General features: G+C 34.7%; 2 protein-coding genes across 3 annotated transcripts; both read left to right on the forward strand.

Moving 5' to 3' along the window:
- The first annotated feature begins 3,363 nt into the window (after window positions 1-3,363).
- On the forward strand, window positions 3,364-8,493 carry LOC102608622 (uncharacterized). Of its 2 annotated transcripts, none has more exons than XM_025099085.2 (8): window positions 3,364-3,707; window positions 3,988-4,059; window positions 4,158-4,325; window positions 4,795-4,965; window positions 5,226-5,435; window positions 6,786-6,874; window positions 7,337-8,044; window positions 8,146-8,493. In XM_025099085.2, exons 1-7 carry the CDS (start codon window positions 3,626-3,628, stop codon window positions 8,003-8,005), a joined length of 1,461 nt encoding a protein of 486 aa, XP_024954853.2. In that variant the 5' UTR covers window positions 3,364-3,625; the 3' UTR covers window positions 8,006-8,044; window positions 8,146-8,493. The 2 variants fall into 2 exon arrangements, with proteins under 2 accessions (XP_024954853.2, XP_006477864.2); XM_006477801.4 differs by having other exon boundaries at window positions 3,365-3,707; window positions 8,150-8,493.
- Window positions 8,494-10,518: 2,025 nt separating this feature from the next.
- On the forward strand, window positions 10,519-13,964 carry LOC127900573 (uncharacterized). Its single transcript, XM_052435727.1, has 5 exons — window positions 10,519-10,583; window positions 11,992-12,136; window positions 12,259-13,632; window positions 13,741-13,846; window positions 13,945-13,964. Exons 1-5 carry the CDS (start codon window positions 10,519-10,521, stop codon window positions 13,962-13,964), a joined length of 1,710 nt encoding a protein of 569 aa, XP_052291687.1.
- Window positions 13,965-14,165: the final 201 nt, after the last annotated feature.

Consider the following 14,165-nt stretch of genomic DNA (forward strand, 5'->3'; position numbering starts at 1 on the left):
TATTAATTAAAAATAAAATTAATAATAATAAATGATAATATTAATAACAATAATTAATAATAACTAAAATAATAAAGTTAATAAAATTCAATAATAATAATAATAACATTTAAACTAATAAAATTAATTGTGATTTGAACGAGGGTAATTCAGAAAATATGAAAAAAATCAGAGGGATACAAAAGTCAATTAAGTGAATATGAATTAGGGTTGGCAGAAAGCCCGGGCTGGCCCAGGCCCGTGTCGGCCCGGCCCAGGCCCGCGGGCTTTAAGCCCAGCCCGTGGCTTTAAATGAGAGACAAGGGCCTTTGACTTGTAAAGCCAATATGCAATGGGCTCAGATAAGGACTTTCTTTAAAAGCCCGGGCTTAATAATAAATAATATATATATATATATATATATATATATATATATATATATATATATATATATATATATATATATATATATATATATATATATATATTAAAGAAAAATATTTATAATATATCATAAAATTTAAATTAAAAAAAGCTGAAAAATTAAAAAAAAAAGTGAATCAAACAAAATAATTCGTTAGTTTTAAACAAAACCCAACTCAAAGTCAAAATCCCTAAATCCCTCGTTTCCTCCCTCCCTCCCTCACTCACCGTCACCTCAACTTCTCACTGTTCTTGCCACCGGCAGTCAACAGCGGGGCCAACAGCATCCAGCAGTGAGCGACGAGCATCCACCACCAGCACTCCAGCGGCCACGACTCAGCCAGCAGCAGCGGCGAGCATCTCCCGCCATCCCGCGCAACCCACCGTCCAGCTCCAGCCACCCAGCATCTCTCGCGCGACGCAGCAGCAACCCCAACCCACCAGCACAGCCGCGCGACGCTGCAGCAAGCACTTGAACTCGAGCGAGGCAGCAGCAGCAATTTGCAGTCTGTAGTACGCGAATTCAAAGCACACCAATAGCGAGGTAGCAAACCATCCAACTCCGGTCCGTTACTCCTCCTCAATTAAGCTTCAAACTTTTTTTTATTGTATTATCAATACAATATTATGTAATATGAGGACATCACCAGAATGTTAGATTATGTAATATGAGTTCACAGCAAGGCATAAATATATGTAATTGGTTAATCCGTTGAAGAATATTGTGAAGAATATTATGATTTTGAGCTATGAAAAATATTGTGGTTAATGTAGAAAATGTTGAATAATATTGTGCTGTTGGTTAATGATTTATTTTATGTTGCCTAATTATGTATTGGAGAATTATTTTTAAATTTTTTAGTCTATTGTAACATTATGTGGTTGATTTGTATGTTGTATACGGTACTTGTATTGTTAGTATTTTTATATTTTGTGTTGGCTAATCATGTATTAGAGAATTATATTTAAGTTTTTAGCCTATTGTAGTATTATGTATTGGTTAATTATGTTTTGAAAATTTATAATTTTATTTTTTTAAAAAAAATTAAAATTTCGTAAAAGCCCGGGCTTGGCCCGAGGCCCGGCCCAGGCCCGTCAAGGCCCACTCAACTTGGATGGGCTTTGAGAGGGCCTTGTTTAACATTATATGGGCCTGGTCCTGAGCTTGGCAAAGCCCGGCCTAGGCCCTTAAATTGCCAACCCTAATATGAATCCTCATTCCCAACTCCCCATGAGAATTAGATTTACATTCCTTATTTTCAAATTGTGTGGGATCCACACATTTTATTCCATTTTCCAATTATATTTTACCAAGTAAACATAAGTTTAATTCTCATTCCTTCATTCATATTCCCTAAACCCTCAAATAAACACACCATTAGTACCTAAACGTATCCTTATAGTAGTTTGTTTCTTAAATTAATGGAGAATCACAAGTTCACTCTTCTCTAATGTAACTAGGCTTTATGCGTGGTTAGTGTTCATGAGGATTGAATTAGGAGAAAGTCTGATCAGCAATAATCATATACAAATTTGAACTCATGATAATAACAATAGAATCCCAAGTAGCAAAATCATGAACCCAAATTATTCAATCATAATAATTTAAATTATGAACTTTGGTTTATTTGGGCCCCCAATCCCATTCTCAGAATGATTGTTAAGGTCCTTTGACGCGCAGGAAATTTTGTCCGTAATAATTGTTTTTGTAAGTCTTTTAATATACTTTAAAAAGATATTTAACGCTTTTTTTTTTCCAAAAATAGATATTCTTAATTCAAAGAGTTTTTTTTCCCTTAATAATAGACATACCAAACCAACCCGTCTGATAGCAATTTTATCTAGATGATTTTGCAAATTCCATCCTTTATGTGTTAAGTTTTTTTTTTTTTTTTTCAAGTTCTCTCACACAACAATCATGAAATAGAGATGGTAAAATATCAGGTTTTGACCAAGATTCATAAAACCTGAGTCTGATTTGAGAATATCTTTTTATCAAGCCTTTAAATTTTTATTTTAAAATTTTTTTAGTGGCTATTTTTGTGAACAGAATACGTCGCTGTTTCTGTGTATTTGGTTTAAATGACAAATTTAACCTTCTGATATTATCAATAATCTAACAAGATTATGACGAGAGTAGAACAATGATAACTTTGTAAACGTCAAGTACATTGTTGCCCCCAAAAAAAAATAATTTGTGTACTTTTAATAAAATGTGAAAATTAAGTGGTTGGTGAATTATGATTTTTTTATTTTTATTAGATTAAGCTTTAAAATCTATGCTTAAAATAATATTTTATTTTAATAAAATATATTTATTTTAATTTTTATTATTCATTGGGCTTGTAGACCTAACCTAGGTCCAACCGGTGTTAAGAAAACATATCAGCTCGGGCACGTCCCAAATCACGGGTCCAGTCAAGCGTTTTTGCCATCCCCTATCATGAAAATGGTAAACCCTATCTTACATGCATGTAAGATACATTCCCCTCACATGAATAGTGCATGTGTGAGACCCACATACCATTCATGTGAGAAGAATATATCTTACATGCATGTAAGATAGAAGGACCCCATGAAAATACGTCTACACTAATTTATGGGAAGTTGTGTATACTTTGATGACCTATTGGAAAAAGAAAAAAGGATGAAGTAAAAAAGGGCCGACCTCAGCACATCCAAATTCATCTAATTTTAATCCCAATAAATTTCTTAATTGGTTATAATGACATGGCAACAATTTGGCGGAGCTGCACCATACTTGAGAACTGAAACACGTATGTGATTTCAATCCAACTGTATTCAATTTTTCTTAATTTCACTTTTTTATCTTTTCCACCACATTATTTTCTTTTTCCTTGAAAAACCCACTTTTTATCTTTTTGGGTAAATAAAAATAAATAAAAAAGCAGACCTTTTATTTTCCATTTAAATTTTTTGCAAAAGAAAAAAAGACAAAAAATTAAAAAACCACAAAAAGCTGTTTTCAAGTGTTGTAAAACAAAATTCAGCAACCTGTAGTCCAGTACAAGCAGAGTGACCCACTTACTCCACAAACGACTGTCACTGATTTCTGTTTGTGTTTCAGCTGTTGCCCAGTTTCAGAGTTTTCACTAACACATGCAACAAAATAATTTAAAAAATAAGAAATTGTTCTTGAAATTCTAAAGCTAAAGAAACAAGTACTGATCTCTCTTTCTGCAAGTTTTTGGCTCAAAGAGCCATGAAAGGAACCCATCTTCTCCTCACTTTAACTCTTTTGATCGCTTTCACTCTTCAATTCCAAGCTCATGCTGCCCCTGCAGGTAACCCATTTCGCCGCCCTCTCTTTACTCTTTATATTTCTTTTATGATTCTGGTTTTTAACCTGTTTGGTTAATTGGTACTTATATACAAGCTTGATTGATTTTGCTTTACTAATATTCACTTGTCCTGCTTCTAGTTAAATCCTAGTTTATATTTGGCTTTGTTTGGTGAAGCCAATTTTGGGTTCTTTCACTTTTTCAGTTTTTTATTTTATATGCCAATATTCATTTGTTATGGAATTGGGTTCTTTCCATATTGTAACTTTATTGTGATATGCAGGGCCTTTGATAAAGCACTTGACTTCTCTTCTTAAGTGGACAACCAGGTCATCTTCCAAAGCACCTCAATCAGGTGAGTTCTTATGATTCTTTATGTTTTGGTATATGTTTACTTGAAATGGTTTTCTTTCAAGTGATCCTGTGTATACTATATCCGTTCGTGTTTTACAGATGGGAACGTTCTCCAATTTGAGAACGGTTACTTGGTTGAGACGGTTATTGAAGGAAATGAGATCGGGGTGGTTCCTTACAAGATCCGTGTCTCTGAGGATGGCGAACTATTTGCTGTTGATGAAGTTAATAGCAACATTGTGAAAATTACTCCACCATTGTCCCAATGTATGCTTGTTCCTTAATTTGCTGATCAAAAACTTTGATTTATTTCTGATTTGTTTTCCTTGGAAAATGTAGGATAATAACTGATACTAGCATTTAAGTCCTTGAATTCTTTGGTCCAGATCCTTAAAAGGAAATGCTCCATAAACTTGATCCTAGTGCAGCTTGTTGCCTGTGTTTAATTCAGATTTTTTGTGCTCTGAAGCAAAAATTAAATAGAACTACCTGATTGGGATATTATTTTCTCTAGTACTTGTTCTTTTATACCAAAAGTTCAGAGGATTTTTTTCTGGAAAGATAAAGACTCTAATTGTGTATCTGTGCCCAGTTTATATGTTTTATATTCTGAATGTCTTTATTTCCTGGATGAAATGTGAGCTGTTAACGTATGAGTTGATTGGAATATTTTGGATTGCACTATAGCTTGAAGATTTATTAATTGTCTTCTTGTTCATAATTTCTAATTTTGTAGATAGTCGGGGTAGATTGGTTGCTGGGTCATTTCAGGGTTACACAGGGCATGTTGATGGAAAGCCAAATGAAGCTCGTTTTAATCATCCAAAAGGGGTGACCATGGATGACAAAGGGAACCTGTATGTTGCTGATACTTTGAATCTTGCTATCCGAAAGATTGGAGATGCAGGTATGTTCAATTCATATTAGAAGCTAGGTTGGAAATTTGTCTTAGCCTCTGTGAAACTAGAATGGCAATGAATGTTGTAGTTTATTTATAACATTGTATCAGAACTTAAGTAGAGTTACAGTTGATAAAAAATTTTATTTGAGCAATACGTCATAAAATTTTGGACCTTTTCTAGGGATGAACAATTTTATTGTATGGCTGTGAAAGGCAATGATGGATATTATGAGATAGAAGGTTTTAAGTATCGAAATTGTTTGTAGGTGTGACAACCATTGCTGGAGGGAAATCAAATGTTGCAGGTTTCAGAGATGGACCTAGTGAGGATGCTAAGTTCTCAAATGATTTCGATGTGGTGTATGTTCGACCCACCTGCTCCTTATTAGTTATTGATAGAGGAAATGCAGCTCTTCGGCAAATCTCTCTCAATCAAGATGACTGTGAATATCAGTACAATTCCATTTCTCCCACAGGTTCAAAGCCATTTTATTTTCCTGTTTGTTTATTTTTGAATGTATCTACTTCCAGTTGTACACTTAAGCTGTGAATTTGTCCTTCAGGGCTTTGCGTGGGAGTTCCTACTTGTCATTTAAATATCATTGGTGGTGAACTTGTATTTCTCTTGAGGAAAACTGAATTAAAATAAGAACTCAAAACGATCTAGGAAAATTATTTGTCAGTCCATTATGCAAGGGGATGTTAGAGGCAATAAAGAATACATTTCATTTAACCTGATATATTTTTGATTTTGCTGTCTTCTTAGTTCTGGTTTGCTTGTGATGGCTTATAGCCACGTGGTGTTCCTGGGAACTATTAGTATGCTAGCTTTGAGACTAGGACATACATTTCACAATGGATATTGATGACTTCTATCAAGAATTCTGTCTTCAGAGTGTGCTTTGCACCCCAGATCCATTATGTTTCATGTATCATTGCATAGAGTGAGTAGCCAATGTACCAATATTCCTGAACTCTGTGATTTCCGTAGGTTAGTTTACCCTGTTTATCTTTGTGTGATCAAGTTGGGTTAAGCATGCATCCTAAGTGGCACCAGAGAGGAATTGGAGGAATTTCTTGAATGAGCCTGTGTTAACCATGATGACCTTTAACTCTTTTTATGAATGAAATGAACTTCTCATGCATAATTGAACCTCAGCTGGCAAAGTAGAGATCCTTTACTGATTGAACAAGAAAAGAATTAAATTTAGTGCTTGTTGCAATATTAATTTTGTGTTACAGAAGCAAGGAAAACGAAAATGAAAGAAATATTAAGTTGAAATTATCCCACTTAGTGGATCAGAATGTTGTGTTTCTAATTTGACAGGCAAAATATTGGTTACTGGTTTCATACTTTTAATCGACCCTAGCATCTAGGGGTAAATGGTTTGGAGGTTAGACCTTGTCCAAAATTGTCCTTTTCCACTTTTATTTAGGATATCCGTTCCATTTCCATTTTAGATATTCAAATTTCAAAATTCCATCCATGTATAGCTGTTCTTTTTTATTTTTGTTTAGCCTAACTGCAATCCAATCCCCTCTCCACCCAGGTGAGTGGGGTCTGAACTTTCTGTATGTAGCTCTTCTTCTATTGTTATCAACATTCTGATGTGCTTTCATGATCAACCATCCTGATCTGCATTCTAACTCTCTTTTCATATTTAAATTTCTGTTTTAGGTTGTTGGTCTTTCCTTGTGTAATATGTATTGTAATAGGTGTTTGTGTCATTGTGTATTTTCTCTATTTTGCCATCAATTAAGTTTTTGGTTCCATCTCATATAGTAATGCCCTTCAGTGACTGACACATTTACGGTTCTTTTTGTAGATATTCTTATGGTTGTTGGGGCTGTCTTGGTTGGATATGTGACCTGCATGCTTCAGCAGGGGTTTGGACCTTTTTTCTTCTCGAGAACGGTATACATCTTGCTCAATCATTTCACTTCTATTTCTTTGTTTGTGTAGAAATACACAAAATAGAAAATTTAGATGCTTTGAACTAGTTCAAGGATATTTACTCCAAAGTACTATTCATTTTATCTGTTCTCACATCAGCAGGTGGCATTATTGTTAACAACATTATTTGACTTTACTGGATGTTCTTTGAGAAAGCCTTAATAATTTGAGTAGAACTTACAAAGAATAATTTGCAAATATACAACTTATATATATATTTTTACCAGTTCATTTTCTATCTGTGGAAAAGTAAATTAATAGCCTTCGGTATGCTTTATTGCCATTCATTTTTTTTTTCTAGTAGTCTTGAAGGTCTTTGAAGGAGTAAGTACTTTTATTTTATCTGCCCGAATAAATTTTAACAAGCTGGTTCTTAACATTGTTTTTCACTGTTTGCTTAATCTACTGCTTGTTGTGGTGCAGCAACAACCTTCAGAGAGCGAATTCAATGAAGAAACTGAAATCAAAGAACTGTCAAATAAAGAGAAACCCATTCCAATAGTTGAGAGCATGAAAGAGGAACCAGGATGGCCATCTTTTGGACAACTGATTATTGATCTTTCCAAGCTCGCCCTTGAGGCGATGGGTAGCATGTTCCTTAATTTTGTCCCCTTTCGTTTTAGATCCAGTGGCACCAAGGGAAACCTTACACCACTGAGGGATACTCTCAGGATGCCTGAAGATGAAGCTGCGCCCCCAGTAGTGCAAAGGCAGAAGTCAGCTGTTCCTCTATCTGAAACCCATCAAGTCCGCACTCCTGGTACTGGTGATAAATATCCAGACATGAAGCCTCCGAAGATCAAATCTGCCAGTTTTAAGGATTCTTCTTTATCAACAAAGCACCGGTCTTCAAAAAGACAAGAGTATGCTGAATTCTATGGGTCAGGTGAGGTTCCTCCTCCTTACAGCAAGTCTAAGAGCCAGAAAGAAAGAACAAGACATCGTCAGCGTGATAAAAGTGGAGAGTTAGTTTATGGAGTGAGTGGGATGGAGCCAAAACCTGTCGAGATGAAGCCAGTAGATTATGACAACCTGAAGTTTGACCATTACAATATGAGGAGCAAGTATGGCGATGATTCCTACCGTTTTTGAATATAAGCTTAAACTCTTGGCGATCACTTGCATCTACCGGTTAGTTTACCTTCTTCATTTTTTTGTTTTGTCTTTCTTTCAACATGAATGTCTACCTGGTGTAGTTGAATCAAAACTATAAGCAAGATTTTGTGTGTTAGATAGATATCTACACAGATGAGTTCATCTCAGGATATTTTGCGGTCCGGGTACTGCAACATATGGAAGGAGCTGCATGAAATCCCCGAGTGTCTGAAGTGTAGCTAACTACTACCCAACTGATGTCAGAAGCATAGTTGTAAAAGGAGACTCAGTTGTGTAGACTTGTTTTTGTTTTCTTTATGTAGTTAAAGTAATTAAATTAGCCTTTCAGAATCTAGTTCCCATGTGATCTGGACAATTTGAAGAATCATTTTACTTTCACAGTGCATGGCCATTCATTTTGGGGCATGGAACCATATGACAATATTTTAACAGTAAATGCCTTAAAAAGATTGTATTTAGCAACATATTCAAGTGCAGTGGTGGGGGTGCCAAATTCTCCATTGAAAGCACATTTAAAAAGTGCTTTTAGATGGTGGATTCCACACTAGGTGGGGGAAAAATTATTATGGAGGGTTGTAGAAGCTGAATTTTTCAAATTAATAAAAGTTTAAGCTAACTTCAACTTTGGTTGTGACTTTTTACTTTGATTGCATCCCTCACATCACATGACATCAAGAGGTGTTTTTGACTCAAATGGGAGTGAAAATGATTTTTGCATTTCTGTGAGCACAATTCATGAGATGGAAATGTGACCAACAAAATTCATGAGCATGACAGTATTAAAAATGAACTTTACTTTACATTTATATAAAATCCGTGAGTGACTTATATAAAGTTGGAGCCTCTTTGTATCCTTTATTCATTTATCAACAACACCAAAAGCACTTTTCGTTCCATCTATCTAAGTGCCTGTTTGGTATGGCTTATTTAAGAGTCATAAGTGCTTATTTAATCATATAAGTACTTTTTAAAATTTTTTATGGTGTTTGGTTATTTTTTTAATAGAGTTTTTTTAGCTTAAATAAGTTAATTTACCTGTACTAGTAAAAGCCCAAAATTTGAGCTTTTGGGAGTAGAGGTTATAGAGCTTTTCTAAAATATATAATATAAAAAATATCATACAGTTTAATGGTTCAAAAGTGTTTTTTTTATTGACAATCAAACACCCAATGACTTTTTGTCCAAAAGCTCTATTGGTATAAGCTTTACTGCTATAAGCTCTATTTAATAAGCTGTACCAAACGGAGCCTAAGTCTAACTTGCAGTGCAACTTCTTTGATTTGGACTAAGTGATTATTGATTAATATTAACACAACCCCATCAGCATGACAAGGAAAAATATTATATGGTGAGCGTTATTGTCAGCACGGTGCAGACACTACTTCATGACCAAACACTATATTTATGGTGTTATGGAATAGTATTATGCTCAATAGTGCAAGTAATGTATGTATGTATGTATGTAAAAGATGATGTTACTAAAAGACACTATTTGGAAATTTATTAAAAAAGAATTTAAACAAATTTCCTAAGAAACCTTTTTTCTCATTTTAATTTTTTTTTTAAAATAAAAAATTAAAAAAGAAGTACTACGTGTTGGATATAACTTATTTAATAGTTATAATTAGTTATTTAATTTCAAAACCTTGTTTCAGAGTTTTTGTTATTGTTTAGTTGTATTTTGAGTGAAACTTTTGGGGATTAAATAAAATATTTTACCTCTACTAGTAAACATTAAATTTTAAACTCTTGAGAGTAAATGTTGAATTTTTTTTTTAAAATTAAATACTTAAAACACTTATTATTTATTTTACAATCTTATTTAATTACTTTCGTAGCATAACTTTAAAAACATATTCATTAAAATAATTTTATAATTTAAAAAAAAAAACTCCTATTAACAAGTGACAAATAACTAAAAGTTTTTTTTAATTAATATTCCACTTACAAAAGTTCCATTTAAAAAGTTAAGCAGTAGATTTTGATTCTCATTCACAAGTCAAAAAAAAAAAAACTTTTAGGTCCCAATCGTTTTTAGAATTGTTGATGTGGCAAAATTTTGTCAGTTATCACTGCCACAATCGATTCTAGATCTCGTTGCTGTCAATCAAGGGTTATTTTTACATACCTCCCCTGAGGTTTCACCTAATTTCAATTTAATAGAAAGTATCTCCGTATTTACACTCCCCTCCCCTGCAGTTAGTATAAAGTTACGTATGGCATCAGTACACAAGGCTAAAATTGTAAAAGCCCATTTAAAATTTAAACAAACTTAAAAAGTTCACTCTGCTAGTATGGGTAACCGCGAAAATAAGAGTAGCATCACTTTATTATCCGGTCCAAATCATTAACCAAAAAATAATGGCTTAACAAAAAGTGTAAAAATTTACATTTGCAAGAAAAGTTTATCCCCAAGTATCTCAAGTGTAAAAACAAGTAAATATTTGTGAGCTTGAAAATCAAGATTCATCATCAGTTTCAACTTACCCATGAACAAGACGAGTGAGTATAGACGACGACGTGGTTCTGGAACTGGCATTGGAGCTGAGAAGAGGTTAGTTTAATTTTTTTTTTTTTTGGAAAAACTATTGTAGTAAATCATAGTTTTGGTTTTGGTTTTCTTCGTTTTTGATATATAAGTTGGAAAGATTGGTGTTGCTGTATTTTGAATGTATGAGTTTTGGGGGGCTTTCGGGTCGTTTGACCCGAACCGAAATGAACCCGAAATTATATCCGGCTTTCAGTTCAATTCGGGTCAGGAAGACGAGAAATTCACAATTCATCCTAATAGCCACTTCCTTGCTGATTCGATCACCCTTCTCGGTGATTCCTTCATGCCGCACCATGTCTCACCGTTGCAGCCCACGATTTCGTTCCCCTAATTCCCAATTTCACAAAACAAAACAAGCCTTAAAAGCTACATCCTTTCTCATCCAGCCATTCCTCTCGATTCGTCAGTTCCTCCACACCTCTCCACCTCTGCACAGCTCGAAGTCGTTGCAAATGACTTCAGCTCCTGACTCTGTCTGTGTGTGTGTGTCAAATCGTCGTCGCTTGGTGGGTAATCCTCTACTAGTGCTGGTGGGTGGGCTGGTACGGATTCAACTGCCTCTTATATAATATCTTCTTCTTTAGTGAGCTATAGATTTTCTGATGTGTTCCGGTGACTTGCCACAACGGCTTTTGGTGGTATTTTTAACTTAATTTTTTCCCAATTAATTAGATTTTCAACTTAAAATTTGCTTAGAATTTTTTTTCGGTTCTGTTGGAGTTAATGGAATTGAGTGATGATATTATGCTGGCCTATTTTAATTTTATTAAAATTTCTCGCTTGATTTTCCATATCACTTTACTAAATCATTTTGTGTCAATAATCTGTTCTGCATTTTTGGCTCCTGGGATTGGCACAACATTGTCCTGGGCTAATAGTCAGTTGAGGACTACCTGTCCACAGAAAATCGAAACCCGCAACTGAAATTTGCATGGATAGGCTATAAGCCAGTATACAAATTGATACAGTAGTCTTCTGTTTCTTTTACATGTCACTCCAGCCAATATTTGGTTTACTTGTGCTGTTAGTCGTAAGCTTATGCTGAACTTTGATTTCTTTCTTTTAATAGCTTGCAATATTTGGTTCGATGGTCTGAATAAGACCTGAATATTAATTGAGCCTTTTGTTGTTAGTTGTACGCTTGTGCTGAACTTTGATTTATTATGTACTCAAATAAAGTTGTTGTAGAAGCAACATATTTGATGATGAGTGTTTCAGAGTTTTCCAACTTTTGTCATTTTTTTTTAAAGACAGCCTGAGAGATTGAGCATGCTAGGCTCGTTTATTATTGTTTTTTGACCTTTTTCTTTTTTCACAGTATTGATTATCCAATTTTAGCAATTCTTTAGTTAGAATTTAGTTTTAAGAATATTTAATGTCTCTTACAATTTAAATACAATCTTTTTTCCAGCTCTGTATACATGAATATAGAGGCTGTTGTAGGAGGTGACTTGCTCACTGTTGCATCAGTGATACCAGAACAGTACAGCTTAAAGAAGTTGTGGGCTGATATCAGGGATTTATGTTTTGATCAGCCTATTAAGCATGCTACTGAAGTCAGATTTCAACCTGGATAGGTATTACCTTTCTTCATTTATTTAGAGCTAACACTGAGCTACCAATTGATGTGCTTAGATCAGAGTTGTTTAGAAAATATGGGATAACATGTTGTAATCAGAGGCTGTATAGAGCCAAAAATAAAGCTTTAGAGTTTTTGGGCCAAGATCATAAAGCAAGCTATACAAAATTGTTCAGATATATGCATGCAATTATTGCTTCAAATCCTGGTTCTACAGTATCCTTAGATAAAGATTGGATGGGGGGTGGAGTTAGTCCTCATTTTAAGATATTTTTTGTGTTCTTTGATGCTAATAGAAAGGGTTTCTTTGGGGGTTGTAGGCAGTTCGTAGGACTAGATTGTTGTTTTTTAAAAGGGTTGTATAAGGGAGTACTATTATCTGCAGTTAGTATTGATGCCAATTATGGCATTTATCCTTTGGCTGTTTGTGTAGCAGAAAATGAGAATACCGAGTCTTGGGTGTACTTTATGGAGAGATTGTATGAGCAAATAGGCTGCAATGATGGAGAAGGCTTATGTTTTATGAGTGATAGACATAAAAGAATATTGAATGCATTAGAGAGAGTGTTCACGCAAGCTTTGAAGAGATATTGTTGTAAACAAAAGTTTCCAGGTCTTTTACTTAGGAAAGAGTTTTGGCAAGCCTGTAGAAGTGCAAATGCTACTCAGTTCAAGTGTCATATGGCTGAACTGTATAAAATTAGCCCTGCTGCCCATGATTGGTTGATGGGCATACCGGTGGTTTGTTGGGCTAAACACTGTTTTCCCACACACACCAAGTGCAGTCACGTCACCAACAACATGACTGAGTCATTTAACAATTGGATTGGAAATTTCAGAGCAATGCCAATCTTGAGAATGCTTGAAGAGATAAGACAGAAAATAATGACATTAATTCATAAGAGACAACAACAAGTTCTGTGTTGGAAGGATGAATTGCCCCCAATTGTAAGGAGAAGGATTATGGTAGTTAGAGAAGAGTCTAGGTCATTGCAAGTGATCTTTGGGCACAACCAAACTTTTGAGGTGATGGAAGATGTTTCTAAGAGAACTACAGTTGATTTGTTGAGCAAACACTGTGATTGTAGGGAGTGGGATGTGTCAGGGCTGCCTTGCAAGCATGCAGTATGTTGTATTGATGCCATGAGGTTCAATGTGGATGATTATGTTCACACTTTGCTCAAGAAGACCTCATTTAAGAACACATACTCTCACCAACTTTATCCGGTACCTGATGAAAGTAACTGTCCATTGCTTTTACATGACAATCTTCTACCACCAATGATCATTAAAACTGCTGGCAGACCTCAAACGAAGAGAAGGAAGGAAGCTGGTGAAGCGAAGAACTTTAAAAGGAGTTCAAGTGTGAAATGCTCTAGATGCGATCAATGGGGCCACAACAAGAGGGGTTGCAAAGAGCCTATGAGGTCTTTGAATGTCAACAAAGCTGAAATGAAGAGAAGATCGTCCAAGGTCAGCATTTATGTTGTTTCATATATTTTTTTTATCATTATCAAATTATTATGTATATAATACAAACTAATTATCTATACGTGTGTGTGTGTGTGTGTGTGTGTGTAGAAAAGAGAGGAATCCTCTGGCTCGGTACATTGTGATGATGGATCTGCTTCAAGGGCTACATTTGCTGGGAATATAAGCTCAACTCAGTCCAGTGTTGTTGGACCTGGTATTTTCTTTAACCTTTTTTTTTTTTGCGAATAATTTATGAAATAGTCGTAAATAAGAAGAAAATGAATGTCTTATTGGGTTCTTTACTTGATGAAGGACGAGTTATTCTAGAGTAAGCAGTATGAAGTTAATGCATTCAGCAACATGTCAAGAGTATCTATATATTTGCAAAAGGACAGCAACACCAAAGTTAATCCCATACAGCACATTTTTTTGAGGGATTAGATGATACTATATCTCTTCCACTGTAAGTTTTGCTATCAAGATGTTGTATCATCTTTTGTTACTCAACCTCGTACATAGGATTGAGTTTTTGT

Source organism: Citrus sinensis, chromosome 3, assembly GCF_022201045.2.
Source record: "Citrus sinensis cultivar Valencia sweet orange chromosome 3, DVS_A1.0, whole genome shotgun sequence".
Lineage (NCBI taxonomy): Eukaryota > Viridiplantae > Streptophyta > Magnoliopsida > Sapindales > Rutaceae > Citrus > Citrus sinensis.

Coding starts and splice junctions, on each gene's coding strand:
- LOC102608622 (XM_025099085.2), top strand. CDS start 3,626: ATGAAAGGAACCCATCTTCTCCTCACTTTAACTCTTTTGATCGCTTTC. Junction 4,326..4,794: donor TACTCCACCATTGTCCCAAT/GTATGCTTGTTC, acceptor CTAATTTTGTAG/ATAGTCGGGGTAGATTGGTT. Junction 6,875..7,336: donor CTTTTTTCTTCTCGAGAACG/GTATACATCTTG, acceptor GTTGTGGTGCAG/CAACAACCTTCAGAGAGCGA.
- LOC127900573 (XM_052435727.1), top strand. CDS start 10,519: ATGAACAAGACGAGTGAGTATAGACGACGACGTGGTTCTGGAACTGGC. Junction 12,137..12,258: donor CTATTAAGCATGCTACTGAA/GTCAGATTTCAA, acceptor TGTTGTAATCAG/AGGCTGTATAGAGCCAAAAA. Junction 13,633..13,740: donor TGAAGAGAAGATCGTCCAAG/GTCAGCATTTAT, acceptor GTGTGTGTGTAG/AAAAGAGAGGAATCCTCTGG.